The sequence below is a fragment of the Melanaphis sacchari genome, unplaced genomic scaffold (assembly GCF_002803265.2).
Source record: "Melanaphis sacchari strain LSU unplaced genomic scaffold, SCAv2.0 Contig0_pilon_pilon, whole genome shotgun sequence".
NCBI classification, from domain to species: domain Eukaryota; kingdom Metazoa; phylum Arthropoda; class Insecta; order Hemiptera; family Aphididae; genus Melanaphis; species Melanaphis sacchari.
The window spans coordinates 1,340,082-1,362,627 of record NW_020270366.1 but is presented as its reverse complement, the minus strand read 5'-3'; the positions used below and the strand labels follow the sequence as shown (position 1 = coordinate 1,362,627).

General features: G+C 27.8%; 1 protein-coding gene across 6 annotated transcripts in view; it reads left to right on the top strand.

Moving 5' to 3' along the window:
• The window catches only part of LOC112602407 (potassium voltage-gated channel subfamily H member 2), a 115,657-nt gene extending 95,092 nt beyond the window's left edge, over positions 1-20,565 (top strand). For 4 of the 6 annotated variants that reach the window (XM_025351929.1, XM_025352000.1, XM_025350852.1 and 1 more), the window contains 20 exons: positions 8,232-8,478; positions 8,827-9,014; positions 10,585-10,614; positions 11,782-12,057; positions 12,292-12,412; positions 12,731-12,891; positions 12,973-13,121; positions 13,193-13,335; positions 13,401-13,594; positions 13,658-13,881; positions 13,956-14,089; positions 14,433-14,528; positions 14,620-14,715; positions 14,792-14,974; positions 15,365-15,573; positions 15,705-15,808; positions 15,898-16,027; positions 19,068-19,126; positions 19,376-19,544; positions 20,285-20,565. In XM_025351929.1, coding sequence (XP_025207714.1) covers positions 8,232-8,478; positions 8,827-9,014; positions 10,585-10,614; positions 11,782-12,057; positions 12,292-12,412; positions 12,731-12,891; positions 12,973-13,121; positions 13,193-13,335; positions 13,401-13,594; positions 13,658-13,881; positions 13,956-14,089; positions 14,433-14,528; positions 14,620-14,715; positions 14,792-14,974; positions 15,365-15,573; positions 15,705-15,808; positions 15,898-16,027; positions 19,068-19,126; positions 19,376-19,544; positions 20,285-20,365 — 2,994 coding nt within the window. In that variant the 3' untranslated portion in view covers positions 20,366-20,565. The remainder of the gene's footprint in view (positions 1-8,231; positions 8,479-8,826; positions 9,015-10,584; positions 10,615-11,781; positions 12,058-12,291; positions 12,413-12,730; positions 12,892-12,972; positions 13,122-13,192; positions 13,336-13,400; positions 13,595-13,657; positions 13,882-13,955; positions 14,090-14,432; positions 14,529-14,619; positions 14,716-14,791; positions 14,975-15,364; positions 15,574-15,704; positions 15,809-15,897; positions 16,028-19,067; positions 19,127-19,375; positions 19,545-20,284) is intronic. The other 2 variants (XM_025351849.1, XM_025352076.1) reach the window with 2 other exon arrangements.
• The last annotated feature ends 1,981 nt before the right edge of the window (positions 20,566-22,546 follow it).

Here is a 22,546-nt window from a genome sequence, read left to right as displayed (position 1 = left end):
ATAGAAGGACTCAAATGTTTAGTACAATATAAACTTCACGATATACTTTTCAGATAAGCAACAATTTAATATTGATATGAATTCACCGTTTTCATATAATATATAAATCATTTTAATAATTAATTAAATTAAATTCACATTACTTAATATTCTGGTAATAACAATTACCAGAAATAACTTAGACAAGTAGCATTGTTCATGTATATATAATCATTATTGATTCTATTCTGCAAATATACTACAACTGCTAACTAAATAAAATTAATATTTCATCCTTGTAAAGTTATATTATTAAGGATTATAAACTTTTTAACTTTTAACAAACGATGTTCTTTATATTAGATTATAATACTTTAGTAATTTCAATTTAAACTTTCAAATTAAAATATTTGATCCATTATTGTGTTTTATACAAATTGTTTATTTGTTTATCAACAACTGGATTAGAGTTTTCATATAATTTATCCAAACAGATAAAAGCTTATTTTTTTTTTACGTATAACTTTTCTTCACTCTCATAGTTGTCTATTACGCCATATTATCATGATTTGGTTTATAATTTTTGGTTAACAGCCCTCTATAAAATGATAATCCTAAATCGTATATTTGGATCGATCATAATCAGTGGTAACACAAACCATTTTACATTGCTGGGACATAAATATTCACACGGACTGGTTGTTTTTATCTATATAAATAAATTAAAATTCGTTGTGTACTACTGCACTGTGAATCAAATGTTAAGAAGAATGGGAATTTTATATTAAAATAACATTATCAAGTAACAGGTATACATAGTCGTGTACATATTAACTTATTCGCCACACCAACTATATATAATATATATATACACACACACACTATACAGTATAGTAATTAATTCATAGTATTTTACTATTTTAATATACCAAAAGCATAGATATGAAATTGTGTTGAACAATATATAATACTATTAATGACGTTATTTATATTCTTTAAATCTACAATAAGAAAATATATTGATTTTTGTAATTACGTAATATTATGACCAGAAAGCTTACAGCAAATAATATTTTTAATTGTACCGCCTGAGTATAATATCTTTCGTTATTAATTATTTTATTATTAATAATGGCTAATAATAATATTATATTCGTAAGGTGATTACAAAAAAAAGCTAGTACATAATATTTATATATCCATCTCCCTATCATATTTTAGTTATAGTCGTAACATAAATTATAAATCTAAAAACAAACATACATATAAAATATATCGCAGGGTTAGCAATTATATACTATTATAACAATCAACAATATTTAGTTCCTAATTAAAACAATATTTGCATAGTAAGTATATAATAACTAAATATTTAACCATTTAACTATACATATATATTATATATGTATGAAAACTGCATTGAATGTTATCAGTCAAGTCGCAAAGTTTCTGTTTAATTGAAATTGTAATTAAAATTTATTATTTTTGCATTATCAGGGCTCTAGCACATTTTCATGTACATCCAATTATGATATTTAGTTAGATTAGTTCAAAAACTTAGCACATCCAAATTTCATTAAAAAAACTTTCATTAAGACTTTGATTATGATCGAAAAACATTAAAAATTATATATACTTAATTTATTGCAATAATTATTTAACAATAAAATAATAGGAAGTTACATTATGTAGCGAGCTGGTTACTATTATAGGTGTATTAAAGTTGTATTCAACACAATATATTTATATACGAAAAATGATTCTGAGTGGAGACAGTCTATTAGTTTTTATCATATTTTTGGTAAAGCTACTCGTATTAAAGTTATTTATTTTATTTTTAACATTAGGATAGGTTGATATAATTTCTTCCGATAATATTTTTTTTTTTTATCACTATATTATTAGTATTTAATTATTATAATAATAAATATATTTACGACATATATAATTCAATATAAAATAGGTTCCTGTAAATATCATAAACAGTAAACATAGATTCATAGTATAAATAGAATATACCTTAAAAATATTTAATATAGGTTAAAATTTTGAATTCTCACAAATAATTTTATTTTAATTATAACAAAATAATTAACATAATTTATTATTATTTAAATAAGTAATTTTGTTTAAATTTTAACTTAAAATGAATATAAAAAATAATTGTTCTTATATTTTTAAATTTTATGATTCTAGTATGCAATACTTATTAGGAATATTGCATTATGCTTTGAAAACTTAAATATAAAAAAAAAAAATGTCCTATTTAATTTTAACTACAAAATGATTTACAATTATTTGCAATTTTGAGGAATATTATCGAATTTTTAATTTAAATGCATAAAAAAAAAAAATATATATGCTGATATATTTTTAATATTTTTGAGTAGATATAAGAAAAATTTATGTGAGGTTTTGAATTCAATTTTTAAAAATTTTGAGTCAGCATATATTTTTATATTAAAAATTTTATTATAGAAAAAAAAAAAATGAAAATTTGTCATATTTATAAATATTTTAATAAGAGCCAACATATTTTAATATATTATTTATTTATTTATTTATTTAATTTAAATATTTGAAAATACATTCAAGTATATTAAGTAATTTGTTTTTGAGTTACATAAAAAAAAAAATTATCAAAAACTAGATTTGCGTAAAATTTTTCATTTTACTTTATTTCTTTTTTTGTTTTTTCTTGATTATAAAGTTTACTTTTGGCCCCTAAATTATCAATTAGATCTAATTTTTTATCAGAAAACATAATCATATTTAAAAATTGAAGCAATTTATCATTGTAAAACCAATGTATTCACTGCTCTACTCAAAATCTAAAAATATAAGAAAAAAAAAATTAAAAGAAAGAAATAATAGATACTTAGATAGAAAAAAAAAATTATATAACCAAAGAAAAAAATACGATTTACCGTTACAAGTATTGCATTAATTTAAAAAAAAAAATAAAAAAAATTAATAAACTTGAATAAAAATTATTTTGTCATTTATTAATTTTTTACTGTGAACATATTTGTTTTGTTTTTTTTTTTACCATGGTGTTGAAGATAGTAATCTAACTGTAATTACACAAATAAAACTGTAAACAACAGTAAATAGGTATGTAACTTTAAATCATTAATGAATCGTGTAAAAACATTTTATAGTTTGTTTTATTTGGAATAAAATAAATATAATAAATACAATTTTGATATTTTTTCAATGTATGTTTATATCAACATTTGTGCAGGTACTTCTTCAATGTAATTGGCATACTTTAATATATTATAACAAAAAAAAATATATAAATATATGCATCCTATAATATATTTTATTCTCTGCATAATGCATATATAATGTCATGTATACATATTGTATAGTATATTGTACTGCAAATTTAGGTTATCTGTGATGTTTAAACGACATACGAAATCGTTTAATATTTATAGGACACGCACGCCGAAAGATAATTTTAAATCGATCCGTAATACATACGATAATAATAATCGTTAGATTTGTATAGCCGTAGTCTGTGTGTGTATAGATATCAAATTATATCTACGAAATAATAACGATCATGCGTTTATCAAAACAAAATCATAATATCATTATTTTGCATAATCGTGATAAAACTGCACGCAGCTCGACAATACAACAGTTATACAATTTAATCGAGAATATGGTGATTTTAATATTTGCCCAATGTGGGTACATACTTTTGCAGTTTTAGTATGTACACCGGGACACAGGGTTGACCACCGAGTTTTCGAGTTTTCCTCTAAGATCTACAAAATTATACGTGAAAACACGATGAACCAACCTGTACAATATATTATAGCTTTCTGGACCGTTGATAAGATTTTTGCGATATTCTGGCGAAAACGGAAAATTACATTTTTGATAGCCCACATTTTATAACTATAAAAAATATAATGTACATAATGAATTATAGAAACCTTGCATATTTTTTTAAAGTTAAGAACAAAAAGTCTAATTTTCTTAAATACAATGCTCTATTTGAGGTTATTAACCTCAATAATACTAATGTTTCTTCAGATAATATGGCTAACTGATTTAGTATTTATAACTATACTATTAACTCATAGAATTAATAAAATAATGTAATTTATTATGCATAATTAATCGAAGACAAGTAATTGATATACGTATAAAAGTTACAAATATAAAGAAAAAGAAAGTCAAGTAGGGATTTGTCATCCTCTTTTTAACTCTCGTAAATACGATCATAAAAATTCAACTATTTGGCGTATACGTGAGGGCATGTTGCATTTACTCAACGATAATAAGTCTGACGACACGACAAACCCTAACGAATCCCTCCTGACTACGCGATTAACAACTACTTTATACCCATAATATTATATATCGATAATACCCGAAATGTGTATGTACAGAAAACTGACGCCAGTAAACACGGTTGATTGACGTCGTTTTATATAAGAATGCAAGACCGATTTGTATTAAACGTAGTCAATGTAATTTCTATTTAATATGTTTTTCTTTTTTCAACGCGGAATGTAAGATGAATCATAAAGCATGCTTACTCCTCTTTTTCTTCTTAAAAAGTAATTATCAAAAATCTGGTTTTAAACATTTATAAATATTGTTAAAATCCATATTTTTAAAATTCTTGAGATTTTTTTGTTCTCTTTAATGAATTTTCTATGGTGATACCAACTTCCGTTTTTAAAAATTATAACGTATCTATTCTCGTAAAATTATTTAACGGATTGTTTTTCTAAAAACTTTGGCATATCAAAATCTAAAAGTGGTAGCTTTTAAGTTATTTAATTTTAAGTGCTAAGGATTATAAGTCTAAGTTACTAGGTTTGGATGATATAGGGTATATATAATCTGAAAATGTATATTAATCTATTAATATTTATAATTTATTAAATGGTCTAATAAAACAAATACTAGATTTGGTGGTATTAAATTAATTTTATATTTTTGTAAAATCATTTTTAAGGATTATTATCGTTGGTATAAACACTGTAAATACTGAAATAACTGATAAAGTACTCGTTAGAATTTCAAATTTAGTCCATAAGAATTTTGAAAAAAATAAACACTAAATTTAGTAAAAAAAAGGAATTTCATTTGAAAACTAAAAGTTTGTTTAGCTTTCTCTCTTTGAAAAAAATAATAATAATTTGTAAATATGCTTTTCAAGTACATATTTAATTTGTATAACAGAAGTTTGAATAAATTCATTATTATAAAAAAATAGGGATGGGCATTCTTGATGAATCACTCTGTATAAGGTGTAACCATGTGGTACTGTTATTTAGTGATCTGCCGCTACCACTCCGAATTTATTATGACTTACGTATTATTGTTATTATTTTATCGACTTTTATGTACACAGATAAATATTGTTGATATTATAGTTTCCCGTTTTCTTCGTAGACGTATAAAAATACTATTATTTTAGATCTGATCGGACGTCGTACAACGATGAATGAATACACATTTTTGAACTCGAATAGCGTTTTATTATAACAGCTAGACAGTCCACGCCTAGACCGAATATAACAGTAGTTATTTTTGTCTTTATTTTAACGTTGACGTTTTCATATTTTTAAGTAGACAAACTTGTTACTAACGATTTATTATACGATAAACTGATTTTTTGACGTTCAGCAGTCAAATGTGCAAAGCGCAATAAAGCTTTGTTTTGGTTAACAGAGGTATTTTAAAAGACTTTAGTCTGTCTACAAAATTTAACAAAACCAATTACATACTATGCGGTCATAGCAGCCATCACCGACATGTTTACATTTTGATAATATCATACATTATAGTGATTGACATTTAATATTGCAGGTATACAACTTATAACGTATAGTGCTTTTGACAAACACACAACAAATAACAATATATTATGATATATAGTATATGATTATACTTATAAATATAAGTACATAACTATATATATATACACCTATATTATATTGTTTATAATCATAATATGTTTATCCAGACAAATATAAGACTAGAACACGTGGTTTTGTACGACCGAATTTAATGAAAACTGTAATTTAGACGACAAAACGAGTTTTATAACGGAGGTTATTGGTTTTTTTTCACGCGTTTATTCCCTAATTAAATTCAAATCAAAAACCAATCTTCGCATTTTTATGGTGACGTGTATTGTACGCGTACGGCGTACGTCTATACACAATACGCATAATGCGTTTCTATGAAAACCCCTAACACAATATTCCCCACAAGTGTAATAACTCGAACTGACTCTAGAATTGCAACGTGTTCAAAAAAATCGAGACGTTACAACTTACACGGGCGAACACGTTTAAATGATCTAAATCGGTATATTCCTCGGTTGTCACAGCAGCGCAAAAGCGCGACAATAACAACGACGACGACGATGGCGACGATGATGATATAATAATCGTGGTGTGTTATTGAACTAGAAGAGTTGCTAGTCATCGCGCAGCGTATTATTATTTCACACCCACCACCCACTCGACACGATGTATAATAGCGACAGAAGCCGTAAAAGTATATTCTACTTCTATGCCACATTTTCTTGTTGTTTTAATAAATTTTCATTTACGTATGCATAGTTAAAAAGACACAAAAGCCACGAATGTTTTCTCCGTCTTACATACCAGATACGTACACACTGCACGTTTGGAATTTCCGTCCGGAAAAGCCAATTTTGTGTTGTTACCAAGTGAATTGACCTAGGGATGAGAAAATTGTCTAGGGAACTACTCGATAACAATGAGTTAATTCTGTACAAAACGTTGTTAATGCAAATTTCGTGATAGGTACCCCCTAAATTTAAGGGACAGCTAAACCAACAGTTTCACAAAAAATATCCAAATATTCGATATGATTTAATAATCTTCACATTATAACGGATGTTGTACCTGTTACATTAGTAGAAATGTGTTTTCTATTTCTACAATCATACTTTGCACTCTTATCAACACATAGACATTGTATTTGAAACTAGCGCACTTATTAGCGAAACCGATCTCACATACCCAGCCATCTAAACATGGAGTTTCAGAGATCTCTTCTTAAATAATATTCGTGGAAAACCACACAAAAGCTTATTATATCCGAATTAATCTTTAGTTAATATCAAAAAAAGTGTCGTTTCTGGGTGGTGGTTTTTTTTTTTTTATCAGCCAAATCATGTGAACCTTACAGACAACTATAACGCTTATTTTAAAAATAAAAAACATTTATAGGTTGTGTATTTTTCATTAAAAATAATAGTTATAAAAAAAAAAAAAAAATGAGTTATGAACCTTTTAGAATTGTAATATTTTACACAATTATAATTCGTGTTAAAGTTTGAACATAAATGAAAACCTAACGAGATACCCACGTACCCTAGACAATATTTTTAGCTCTAAATTTGTTAACACATCAATTCGTTGTAGTATCAAATAGACAAAAACACATAGTTGGTTTTGCTCAATGCAGATTTACTTATAATGTTTCAACATCGTCGGACTGAGACAACACATGTGGGTTCGGCGTCCTCTTAAGTGGCTCTAAAAGTAAAATCGTATACTGCACACGGCGGACCCAATTCTGACGGGGACGGCTCGTGGTATCATAAACGCACATACATAAACACACGTGTTTACCATGTTTCCGCCCAGCAGGAGTCTGCAGCCAGCAGCCCGTTCGGTTCGATTCGGTTCCCCACTCGCGTGCCCCGTCCGCCCACGGTCCTCACGACCGCCGATGTGTTTTCAGTGCGGATCGACCCTCTCGAACGTCAAGACATTTACAGATCTGTCGATCTTTGCGGGCCGAGACATTGTTATAATTTAAAACGACAACGTTATATTATCGAGTCGCTGCCACGTACTTTTGGGTATAACGTATACATGTAGTGTCAAATTATAATATATTTAACATATTACTATCATATGACGTATTACGGTGCCGACGTTAAAACGTATGGAGCTTCAACAAATGCAGTCCCCGATAATCACAGTACGTGACTCGTCGGGTACCTACATATTATAGTATACCATCGTCTCTTGGACAGTGATTCAGTATGTAGTGCGCGAAGATGATTAAGACGAACGATTTATATTATAAACCGTACAATCGTTTTGTAGTCGGCGCCGTCGCCGCCACAGTTTAATCGCGTATACATACGCATCACGCGACGATATCACGATCATTACTATTATTTACTATTCGTTTTTGTTTACTTATATTAATTGTCATCGTCATCATAACAGGTATTATCGCTGGGCGCGGATATACTACCCGAGTACAAGCTCCAGTCTCCCAAGATCCACAAGTGGACGATACTGCACTACAGTCCGTTCAAGGCGGTGTGGGATTGGATAATCCTGTTGCTGGTCATCTACACCGCCATATTCACGCCGTATTTCGCTGCGTTCTTGCTAAACGAACCGCACTTCAAAGGTCCCCGACCGCTGAGGTTCAGTTTTGAAGACCCGCTGGTAGTGGTCGATTTTTTTGGTGAGTCTCTGCGAGTTTTTTACCTGTGGTCTCCACACCACAATTTATGCACCAATATAACTGTACAAACGTAATAGAACAATATTTTAATGTGATGTAGTAATCATAATATTATTGTTTACGTATTGTCAACTGCTTTATTATTATATTATTTTTGAGCCACTGCGTAATTTTATTGAATTACTATCGTCTCCGTACGTCACCGATCAGTTTTTTTTTTTTTTTTTGTTACAAATTTGTGGAAAACGCACTCATACACATCTAGCCAATTATGTTGTTCTTAAATTCAATTTCTGTGATCCTTGTCATTACTATGTACACGCGTATAACAATGTTTTCCGTTTTCAGTGGATATAACGTTCATAATAGACATCGCCATTAACTTCCGTACCACTTACGTAAATAAGAACGACGAGGTGGTATCGGCGCCCAGCAAGATTGCGTTGAATTATTTTCGTGGATGGTTCCTGATCGATTTAGTTGCCGCAATACCCTTCGATCTTTTAATCGCTGGATCGTCGGCTGAAACGGACGAGGTAAGATCTTAATTTACTCACTATAAAATTACAATATTATTAAATAGACGCCGAAAACTGCGCGCACAAGTGTCATATATCGTTCTTAATGTGTGTATGTAATATAAACAAATGGATGTATTATAAACTGGGTTAGGATGTTCATGAATTTGAAAACTCTAAAAAAAAAAATGCATATAAATATGACCAAAAATATCAAATTTTGCACTTTATACAATTAAATTATACATTATGATAAAATACGTTAAAAATTGAATTATTCATTATAAACTATTATTTATTCAAAATATATCATGAATCATGATATATTTAACAGAAATTACACGTTTTATATTGTGTGTTTTCATGAGTCGTGACATCAATTATAACATATCTTATAATCAATGTAGACAATACTCGTAGGAAAAACATGTTCGTAAAATGTATGACACGTTTTTGTACTAAACGACCTACGTCCATGTACGTGGTTAATCTAATTATATAAGAAAAATATTTTCAAACGTTCTTATTAAATTAATTTATTCTTTATTCTCTCCACTCTTTGCTCTTGACTATATGGGGTCTAAAATGTTAAAATTTTCTTGAAAATTAAAAATTTAAGAAAAATGATTTAAAATACATTTAATGTATATAAACAAATAACCAAATTACTATAAAAAAATTAAAAACAAAAATGTGTATAGCTTAATGAAAAAATTGGCAAAATAAAATTTGATTATTATATTACGTTATGCAAGACGAATTTAAAATTTGATTTGAAATGTTCAATACTAAAACAAAACATATGTCAAAGTCATAAACATCCTAATCTTAACGATAATGAACGTTAGAAAATATACAATTTTTTTTTATCCGTAAAGTGTTGGTATATTAACGTAATGCGTATTATAGATTATAGGATATATACCTATATCAATAAATGATGAGTAATTTTTTAAGTATATCGTGATCAATTTTATAGTATAATATATCGTAAATAACCTTTTCAGATACAATAAAATCATGCATGATACTAATTTACTAAAATGTACAACCTTTGAGTTTTTGTAGTGTATTTTGGATTTTACTTCTATATTAGTCTAAACGTGATTACCATCCATTTGTTTATAAAACATACGTTTTTATATCACTGATTAAAAAAAAAAAAAGTACAACTTGAATAATAGTGCCCATTACTCATTCAATCAATACTTTAAAAAAATATATTTTTCATGATATTGAAGTTGGCATGACACTATTTCAGACCTCGTACATCAATACACACAGTTTGTGGCAAAATAATATACATACCTTGTGTTTTTTTTTTTAAATTTTACATAATTATATAGTGATTTTTTTCTTAGCAAATAACTAGAGGATAATATATTTGATTATTATTATTATAGTCGTTAGATTGTGTGTGACTAATATGACAATAATTATATAAATATTTTGTAGTATATAAATTTATTATTATAATAAATACGGTTTTGAAGTGACAAATTTTAAACTATAGGAGTATACTACAGCGTGGCTGTGTTTAAACATTTATTTAATATCACCCTTAACAATAGTTTGATAATCGTTTCAGTTGACTCAGGAAACACAGAAGCCCGAAGAGGTTTGTTTGATCGGACAAAATATTTAGTGTAGTGCGTAGGCCTTAGAACGGATGACGTAGATATACTGTATTAAATTATATTATTTATTATATGAACGTAGTGTTTTGTAAATTATTCTACTATTTTAAAAATAACACCATACAATAAGTAGTATATTAGTTTGCTAGCGTCGTGGTAATTTCACATATAGTATGATATCACTTATCACTTTTTATTATTAATAATATTACGTATTTAGGTATATATATTATATTTATATATATACACACACATACGCATTTTTCAGTGTGTTAATGCTATTATGCATAATAATCTGTACCGGACAGTGACGGCGGACGAAATTAGTATTTATTTCGTCTAATCGTCATTAGCGTATAATACGAAGTGATCCATTCAACGTATGATACTTATTAATTCCAAAAACACTAATGTTTTAAAAATATTTCTTTTATACAATTTAAAATCGTTACTAAACGATATTTTTGGGAAGAAATATTTACTCTTATGTATGACAACATACATTTTTCATTTCATATTACGTATTTAGAGTATTTTGATGTATACAAATCTAATTTTGCACAATTACTTAATTATTTTATTAGTTATAACGTACGAATATAACTTGTAAGTATAAAGTATTGATAAATTTAATGAAGTAGTGAACCAACATTTTGCACGGTACCTCTAAACCATTCCACACCGTTTAACTAAGTATGGTCTTACTTGTAAGCGATAATATTCTAGTCCAAAATTTGATAATTATATGAAAATACTTTAAAAATGTTCTACTTTAGAATAACTTATAAATAATATACAATGACCTTATAAAAGAAAAAATGATAAAATTAAGAACGACTAAAAATATATTTCTATAGAAAAATATTGATTAAAAAAAAAAAAAAAAATTAACTTAAAATTATGTATACAAGTATTTTCTAAAACTTTAAGAATTATTAAAATAATGAGCTTTTTGCGTTGAATAGATCACCCAGTTAAAGCGCGGTATCGATCTGGCTTGGAAGTCGCAATTTTTATAGCTACAATATTATACAATAATATTATACTTAGCGTACTCGCTATGTAATATCATTATTAATAAAACCTAATACGATATAAGACTTTAATAACGTCTGATATCGCCCCGATGGCGATTGATGCGATTGCAGACCACGACACTCATCGGCCTCCTGAAGACGGCCAGGCTGCTGAGGCTGGTCCGGGTGGCACGGAAGATCGACAGGTATTCCGAATACGGTGCTGCGGTGTTGCTTCTGTTGATGGCTACGTTCGCGCTGATAGCCCACTGGCTGGCGTGCATATGGTACGCGATCGGGAATGCGGAGCGGCGTCACGTGGATAGCAAAGTAGGATGGCTGGATATATTGGCCAACGACACGCACCAGTATTACTCAACCAACAACACGGGTGGACCGAGCATAAGGGTAAGTAATCGATGTGTTATACCTCGCGGTGTTTATGTGACCTGAAAAAAAAACAATTTTCAAGCTGTATTTGGAATGGAAAGGGGTATAATACGTGCTTTACGATCCATTTTCCATACGCTTCGTATTAGGTTTATATGGGCGGAGTGACCGTTTTGTATACACTGAAACTATCTTGTATGACTCTTGTTGACCGATATATTAATTGTAGTCGGGGGTTTTTTGTTTTTCCAGTCGAGGTACATCACAGCGCTGTACTTCACATTCAGCTCGTTGACTTCAGTGGGGTTCGGAAACGTAGCGCCCAATACCGATGCGGAGAAAGCGTTCACCATATGCGTGATGCTCGTCGGATGTGAGTGAATAGATTGATGATGTGCGGTGTGTTGACCTCTCTTGCAGTGTTTGACACATTATTTACGCACATACTATTTTTTTTTTTTTTTTTTAATATATTTTCCTTCTATTATTTAAGTTGTTATAGAAGAAAAAAAACATAATCTGAGTCCGATCGAAACGCGTATACTCATACATGTATATTATACAATATTGTTAAGAACGCGATTTAATTTGACACTAGCAGATTTTATATGAAACTATATTAATGATACTAGTTTTTTTAAATTATTTTTTACCTATCATGTTCATTAATCTATGATTTTTTTTTTTAAAGCTCTTATGTATGCCAGTATATTCGGTAATGTATCCGCAATTATTCAAAGGTTATACTCTGGAACAGCCAGGTATCATACCCAAATGCTCAGGGTTCGAGAATTTATAAGATTTCATCAAATACCAAATCCATTAAGGCAAAGGCTCGAAGAATATTTTCAAGTAATATTAATAATATATAATATTAATAATAATTGATATTTTTTGAAATATTCATACTGGAAATTATTTTTTACTTTTTAGCATGCTTGGACATACACCAATGGAATCGACATGAATAGTGTACTTAAGGGCTTTCCTGAATGTTTACAAGCCGATATTTGTCTTCATCTTAACAGAAATTTGTTGAAAAATTGTTCAGCTTTTAACGGTGCATCGCCAGGGTGTTTAAGGTGAATAATATTAATGAAATACGTTTTAAATTTAATATTTAAATATGTTAAATGTAAATATAAATATTTAGAGCTCTATCTTTAAAATTTCGGACGACACATGCACCGCCCGGTGATACTTTAGTGCATCAAGGAGATGTGCTCACCTCTTTATATTTCATATCACGTGGTTCAATTGAAATATTGAAAGACAATGTAGTAATGGCCATATTAAGTGAGTGTTTTATACGCGTTAATTTTTTCTTGAAGATATATTGATTTTGATATAATTTATTTTAGGTAAAAACGATATTTTCGGAGAAAATCCATGTAAGCATGCTACGATTGGAAAGTCGTGTTGCAACGTACGAGCGTTAACTTACTGCGATCTTCATAAAATCGATAGAAATGATTTGCTCGAAGTCTTAGATTTGTATCCAGAATTTTATCATTCATTTAAAGAAAATCTGGAGATAACATACTACATGCGAGATGTAAATAAATAAGCACATTTTCTGTAAATAAATTATAAAATAAATATTTAATTTGGCAATTAGGAAACACAAGTAGGTGTGGATCCTAGAGCTGGCAGGTTTAGTCGAAAAATTAGGTCAAGATCTAGTTCACAAGAACCAATTGGAGGCACAGCCAACATAGGTGCAACAAAAAAGTATTACCACAGCTTTCATCGAGGGGTATCTGAAAGTTGTATTGGACCATCAGAGCCACTGAGAGATGACACAAATGAGAACGACAACGTCATGTCTGAATTCAACAACAAGTGAATCACATTCAATATTTATTTATGAATATATATGTTATGAATATTATTATAAATAGTTATTATATTTATAGTGAAAAGTATGCAGAAGGACACGGAATTCTAGAATTTTCTACTGATAAAGCTGGCCAAGATGTAACGCCGATGAATTTAAAATTTGACGACGAAGCAATACAGAATCGAGTATCAACTTTAAATTCAATTTCCGGTAAGTTTTTTCTATTTCTAATTTCCTATTTTTTTTATTTTTTTTATCGAACTTTTATTTTAAACAAGTATTTTCTTTTGTCAGTAAAGACAAATATAAATAATAATACTTACAGATAATATAGTCAATGATTAAATGAAGGATGGCAATGTTATTTTTAGAACTTTTCTACTCTCTTTCGATTGTATTGTTTTGATTTATTATATTAACATAGTTATATAAAAGTTGGTTAGTAAAGATAGTAACCTAAGCTTTGTTGTGCGCTTTAAACCCAACAATTAATAACGTTTCCTTCAAGGTAAATGATTATTATTCGTTATTTTTCTTGTTTGGGCGTGTTCAGGCATGTTCAGCCAACTCAAACGTAGTGTGACCGACATTCGCTTGCATGGCCTATCGCAAAAACCACATGGCAGGGACGAGGAAAATGGGAAACCTGGTAAATAAATGGGATAAACATGATGTATACGTAGTATATTTAAATATTATTTTTTACCAACAATAATTTTTGTTTTTATGATCATATCTAGGAAACTCTGGTGGCTTAAAGGCATCAACATCTCATAAACATTTGTTCGCATCTCAGTGTAACGAAAATCAACCACTCCTTGAACACCAGTTACCTAGTAAGAAATTGATTAATTAAATTTCAACTTTTAAAAATTCCTCGATTAGAATATGTAACTTTATTAAACTGCTTAGTTTCAGAGTCTTCTGCGCTGCACCAACAACACAAAGAAATCAGTAGCGAGCATACTAGTGTACAAAACATGTCGGCAGCTGGTTTCAGTACGACTGCGTCGTCACATTATGGGACCCCAACAGCCCAGAGCCCCTTACATTCCGCTTGTAAAGCACAAACCCCACCATTTCCCACCACATCTAGTAAATAATCTTGATTAATTACTATAACTATAACGAAAACTGAACACATATATCATTCTAATATCTATGATAAATACGTACATAATTTTGTATATATATAATGAAATTAACATTAAATTATGTACGAGTTTATTTATATAAGTAATTACAGAGTAAAAATATATGGTCTAATTATAGAACAAAAATAATAATAATATATAATTTTAGCTATTAATATTAAATATTTGAAAAATTAAAAATATAGAGTACGCTGGTAAAAATATTTTATCATAACAAGAAACTAATACATAAAAACACATAAGTAATATAGTTAATCATACTTTATATCAATATCCATACTTTCATTTTATTTCAAGTACTAGCAATTAATAATTCAATTTTATTAACTAGTGTCTGTGATCGCTGATAATACGACTGTGATAACGCCTCCATCACCGCAACGTGTCATAACATGTTCGCAGTGTGGGCACTCCGATGTGCATTATCGTATAGATAGACTATCCAAACAGCTCGATAGCTTGGAACTGTCCGTCTCTAGTGATATCAAAACGATATTGCATATACTTAAATATAAGAACAGCGAGTTCTTAACAACAGAAGTGAGTATTGTAAAATATGTTTATACAAATAAATTAAATATATAATATTATATTGGTATATTTATTTTGCACTGTGTCCATTTCATATCAATATTATAATATGTGTATTTAAAGATCATAATTATTTTTAGTCTCGGCCAGATGGATGTAGATTACGGCCGTCACCTTTAAAGAAGACATCTAGTATACCAACAAGCGATCACTTGCCTAGACCCACGTTGGCCGTAAAATTTAGGTGACGACAATAATTAATTACTATTATAACAATATTTATTAATGCTATGTTTAATAATTTTATCGAATTAAATATGTATTGCATTATAGAAGCTCATCACAAGATGAAATGAAAAGCGATAGCCGGTGTCGACAGCAAGCGTCTCCAGCACGGCAATCGTCTGATCTTCAAGCCACCATTCCAAGGCGGAGTTATTCCCAGCCTCACGATCTCTGTCAGGTACGATATTAATTTTTTATAGCGATAAAATAATGTCTACAATAAATTATCTTATTTAGGATATTTACATAACATTAGATTAGATAAATAATTTCAGATTAGTAATTATTTATTATTATATAATTTTTAAGAATATTTAAGTTGCCAATTGTTCATAAAAAAAAGTAAGCAAAATATTTTAATTTTCATTGAATAATAATAAATTTGATTAGTAATTCTATAATGTAACAGGATGTAAAAAATAAAAAAAAAAAACAATAATTAATTGAAAATATTCTATTTTGAAATAATTTTACTGTGTTAATACGAGTTTATAAAATAGCATTTTTATGTAAAACAAATTAACTACAGTACATGACAAAAAAAATTTTTGACGTCAAATGAAAATTATAGCTAACAGCAAACAATTAGATATAATGACAAAAATGGAAATAGATTTTGTAGAAATCTTATAATAATTTCAATAGTCCAGATTAATTGTGGGAAAATAATAGCATTATTATATATCAAGTAAGCAATTAATAATGTTAAAGATAAGACTCAGGGATAGTGTAAATACTAAAAGCAATGTCAAATTGTTTTTATCTCACGGGTACTGACCATGTGCTAACAATGAACATTTTAAATACTGACAAATCAATGAAACGAATAGATTTTTTTAGTTTATTATAAATTTCATAAGCTACACAGATATTAATGTAAAAGTATCATGGTAAAATTAATATCTACATAGGAAACAATTTATTGAAAATTAAGTTCCAAAAAAAAAAAACAAAAAAATAAAAATATTGTTAAAATTTTCATATTTTTATTTATAAAACTAAGATACGAGTACATGTAGTATAATAAAAAAAAACAATCGAAAATGAAAAATGTAATCAAATAATCATGGTCATTTTCTTTTATTATAATTTATGTTTTATATTTTAATTATTTCTGTTATTAAACAATCATTCTAATATTATTTTATAATCGATGGTATAATTTTTGAACGATTTTATTTTATTTATTTTTATTTTTAAATTAACTATTGATTTTAAGATATCTATACTATAATTTTTTATCATTATAATTTTAAATATATTAACTTGATAAATATAAATTTTATTAATATCGATGAATCATATTTTAATGGTAGTTAAAAGCATTTTTATAATACCAATATTATTTTTAGTGTTGTTTTTTTAATATTTAAATTATTCCTTTTATATGGTATTTTTTTTGTTACACGGAATATTTATTATTCATCTCAACATTAAGGACCAATAGTTAAAATAAATAACAGACTAATTTAACTAATTTTACGACTTATTGAATGTTATAGCATAAAGTAATTAAATATTTGTAGAATAATTTAATTTTACATTATTTTAAATTCAGTAAAATAATTTTGACTATAGTTCTTATATTTTTTTAAAAAATGAATAAAACGTAGAGTGCTGGCTAAAGGATTGCGCTCTTTCAATAACCTAAGTATACTTGGAAAAAGTCAAGAGTTTTAAAAACGTGTATTTTTTTGTGGTGTTTTTCTGTGTCGCATGTGCTTGAGTTATTTATATTTTTAAAAAGTTCAAAAAATTATGTCATCGTATAAAATAGTGACTAAGTACGATGAGACATTAAACTACTAACTTTCATTTAATTTCATATGTCTTAAAAACACACAATAAAATAAAATAATAAATGCATATATTGTAGTTACAGTATTATTGCTTTTACTCTATTATTTAACTTATTTTTACTTTTATTAAATGACATTATATGACGTATAGTGTTATTATCGTCTAATACGATAAAAATTAAATCCTACTTTGACCAATACCTATATAAATATATATATATATAAATTTAACATCGGTATATTGTAGTAAAGTATAAAAGCACAATAATGTGTCCTTGCGTGTTCAATAAAAACAAACCTTTACATTTGATTCGCTTTTGAGGTTGCCAAACTATTTCTAAAATAAAATAACTTTTATTAACTACGATAAAATTGTCATACGCTCCATTGTATTTGATTCGGTCATACAACTGCAGTATACCTACGGATGTATTAGAGATTAAATAAAGTGCACACAACTATTTAGACCCAATTCCTTGGTAATATCTTAGAAACGTTCAACGTTAGAATATCGATCTTGTTCATAAACCTGCAGCAGTATATTTTATTAGTTCTTTTGTGCGTATTGTCTAGTCTAGTAGTGTTCAGCCGTTGACTCATCGTGTGAGTTTCAAAATTAGGTCATAATAGGGTACCTATACTTAAACAATAAAAAAAAGATTTAAATCTTAAATTTTTTTTGCTCATTTATTTACCAATCCAGACTTAGTCAAATGTATTATAATAATAAAAAATAGTTTCAAACAACACCCATTATATAAATAAAACAGTGTTAGATTATAGTACCTACTTCATAATAATTGTGTACTGACAAAGTTTTCTCCTATCTAGTTGTTCAACATGAGTCACAATAAATATATAATAAACAAAATGAGTTGCGGATCAAAAAATAATAAATATTACTGGTTTAGTCTAAATATTGTCTGATGACTAATTGCGATAATTGTTCGGTATACATATAATATACATTTATTTGGAGAAAGCTGTCTGGAATTTTTATTATTTTCAGATGTTAATTCTGAAATTCTTGCGTCATAGTATAACATCTGATATTGTTACTAAAAATATGCTAAATCTATTATAACCTATACGTTATTGTTAATAAGTCTGAAAAAATTAGGAACATATACATTTTATTACTGGTTGAAATGTGACAAAAGTATTACTTTATTTTTTCATATTATTTTTTACATAGGTAATTTATTTAAGTTGTATTTTTTACTGTTTTATTTTTTTATTTTTAGTATTAAAAAAAAATAACTAAATAATTACAACGAGGTGGTTAATAATAATAATATCGTTACACATGATTAGTTTTATTAGTATCATGATAATTCATTTAATAAAATATTAAATTTAAAAAAAAAAAAAAAAACTGTAAAAGTAATATATTACAATAATTTTATATCGTATTTACAGACCCAACAGAGCCGTTTTCTAAGGGATACGCCATCGGCTAATCTATTCGATGTATCCAAGTGAGTATACAATCTACAACAATATGTCATACATATATATTATTATGTATAGAATATATATAGTACAAATATAGCACATTACAGATTGTTGAAAAAAAAAATAATATTATTATTATTATTGTTTTTAATAATACAAATTAAGATTCGGAAAAATACAAAACAACTATTTTGTTTATAAAGCTCGTAGCGAAATCACGTATAATAGGTACTTATTCTAATAAACATTTTTTGTGCACATATGACGTATAGCGTGACGATTGTAGCAGACGCCACACCACCGGTTGCCACTCTGAAACGACAACAGTTCGCCAGCTTACGGTGTACGAATAGTTGTTCCAGCGACGACGGCAACATAATAGAGTTCACTCCGCTGGCGCCACTGGCGCCACTGGCAAGGCTAGACTCATTACACGAAATGGTACGCATATCGCAATATTATTATATATTATATTTTATGCGCATATGTATTATTATTGTTTTTATTATATTCGGGACTTAGAAACGCTATCAGACAGCAGTAACTAACGGTTAAGGTGTTGGTGGGGGGGTTGTGTGGGGTGGTTATCGAGAGGGGCGGAATAATACGTCTGGTTCTTGAGACTAGTCGAAATGCGTTTTCATTGTTTTTTTCGTACTTCGATTTCGCGTTGTAAGTGTGTATATAAATGTCCCGCAACCGCTCTCGGTCTCTCATTGGTACAGTGAAATCAATATCGAATCACTTTCCGGCGTTTTGTGATATATTTTTCATACCATAATGACACGTGAAAAGCCGATGGTCGATAGTTTCGTGAAAATAACTCTGTCCGCGTTGAACGCATATACGTCGATAGCGTACAAATTAAGCACTGCAGCAGACTTGGAAAACATTTTTCCTGACTACGGTCGTTTTGTACTTTTCATATTAAAGTTTTAAACTTTTAACTTATATTATAGTTGTAGGCATATCTGCACACCGATGTCAGCACATCGACGCGGATTCTTTGATAGGTAGTGTTCGATCGGTCAAATCGTCTTGAACAATTTAAAAAAAAAACCTATTTTTTCTATTATTATGTATTTCTCACACAATTAAACAAATGCCATCAAACACGCATTATACTTTTGAATTATTTATAACCGTTAAAATACCATCGTTTTGATTTGTTCGTCCGACAGGATACATCCGAGACGCAGAGTCGTGCCAGCAGTACGACGACCAGTCCAACGCACCAACAACAACAAGGGACCGGTTTCTAGCATCGCCATCCGTTGGAGAGGACGCGATCATATATTCACGAGCTTGTTTTTGACTTTTCGTTTCTTTTTTGTTTTCTTTAATTTTCTTTTTTACATAATTCACGAAAAGCTTTGCTCTCGAGTAAAATATACGTACATCCACAATAATATTATTATGTTGACATTTTTATTCGTAATCACACGTTTTTAAAGAAAAATAACAAAACAATATATTTAGCATTATTTTTGTTAAAACTTATTTACGGTTTTTATATACGCTGTAAAAAAAAAAAGACGAATAATTTTTTATAGGGGTTTTAGAAAATCGAATTTCATTTTAGATAGACAAGCGTCGATGGGGAATTATGTGTTATTATAATATTATAAACTTGGTTTTTATCATGTAAACTACAGATTATTGAATTTTTATATAATTAATTTTAGGCATAATTTGCTTATTTTTTATCAATAGCAATTTTTAAAACACTGTTTGCTTTTTAGAAAGCCATTTGTACATTTTTTGTTTTGTAATAGTAAATATTAATGTTCGTTCATTAATTACCTGTTCTATATCATTGCCACCGAGCCCAGCTTCCAGTTATTTATCTGATACTCAATTATGTTGTTATTATCTATCTATAAACTAAATATGCAATATTGTTTTAAATCAGGTCCATGTTACTCTTAAACGCATTGAATTCTTTCTTTCCTTATTTATGAATGTATTTTCTCATTATTTGTAGAAACTTTAAACCTCGCTTTTTATGTATCATTTTCCCGGTATATTAATTGTGATTCTACAATGTTATAATATGCTAACAATTGTCTGTGCAATAATAATAACAATAATACTAATTGTTTATATCCACGTGCTCACGTTAATTATTGTAAAATTTTTACATTTTATATTTTATAAGTAAACAAAAAAAAAAAATTATTATTAAAGAACACCAATATTATTTCTGTTACAATTTGTTTACCACCATCAATATTTTATTTTATATCGTTTTGTTACTATAAACTATATATTAAAAACAATCAACTGTATTATAGTTTTAAACAAACAGGTTTCAAATTTGCAACGAGACGCAAAACAATTTATTTAATGACTGTTGTATCAACAAATATCAATCGAAATAAACTGTAGAAAAATAAAACTTATTGATATTATTTTAATACATAATTTATTTTAAAAAATATGAATTGCAAGTAATTAATTTAAAAAAATTGAAAATTATCAATCATATACCAGAATAAAAATTGTCTTATTTATTCAAAAAAATTGGAAGGAATAATATTTATTAATTATTAGTATACTTAGAATATTAATCTATTTAAGTATACTAAAATTTATTTAAATTATTATAAGTTAACTAATTAATTTTTTAAAATGATCCTGTAACAGGGTTACAGTTTTTTACTTGCAAATATTATTATAATATTCTAAAGTTAATAATGTTTGAAGGATATTATACCTATTTCTTATTTGTAGACTCATTGTGAACTCGTTAAATGAGATATTATATTTTTACTAAATATAAAACTCATTGCGTATATTTGCTAGAGATAAAATTAATGAAAGTGTATTTAAAGTAGGTATAATATAATGATATTTTAAATAAAATTCAAATGATATAAAAGTCATATCAGCCATAAATTATTTTCAATTACCTACCTGAACATTTTTAAATTAAATATACAAATATTAATTACTAATTATATTATATAATGGTACCTATACTTTTTGACTGGTTAGTATAATTATATTAAAATTTATTGCCATTTTTCTTTAAATTAACATTATTTCTTCCGAGTATTTTGTTTATATTTATATACATATATATTACCAAAACTTAGATAAGCTGTTAGGTAATACTTAAAAATAAGACTGGATAAAATGTATTAGGAATTCATAAGCTACATTATTTATTATATTGGTTAATAAATTGTGATTTATAGAAAAACAGTAATAACAATTATATTTGACATATAATAAAACATATTATTACTGTTCAACGATTATTATTATTTTTATCACTTGGTCAAAATGTATTATTTATTTTAAATGTATGGCCGCTCTATTTTTTTTTTTTTTTTTTAATCGATTCATTGAGAGGAAAACATGTAAAATTAGGATATATGTATTGAATATTGTAACAATCATACTGAATGAGACCATGTCTCATAATATAACATGTGTAG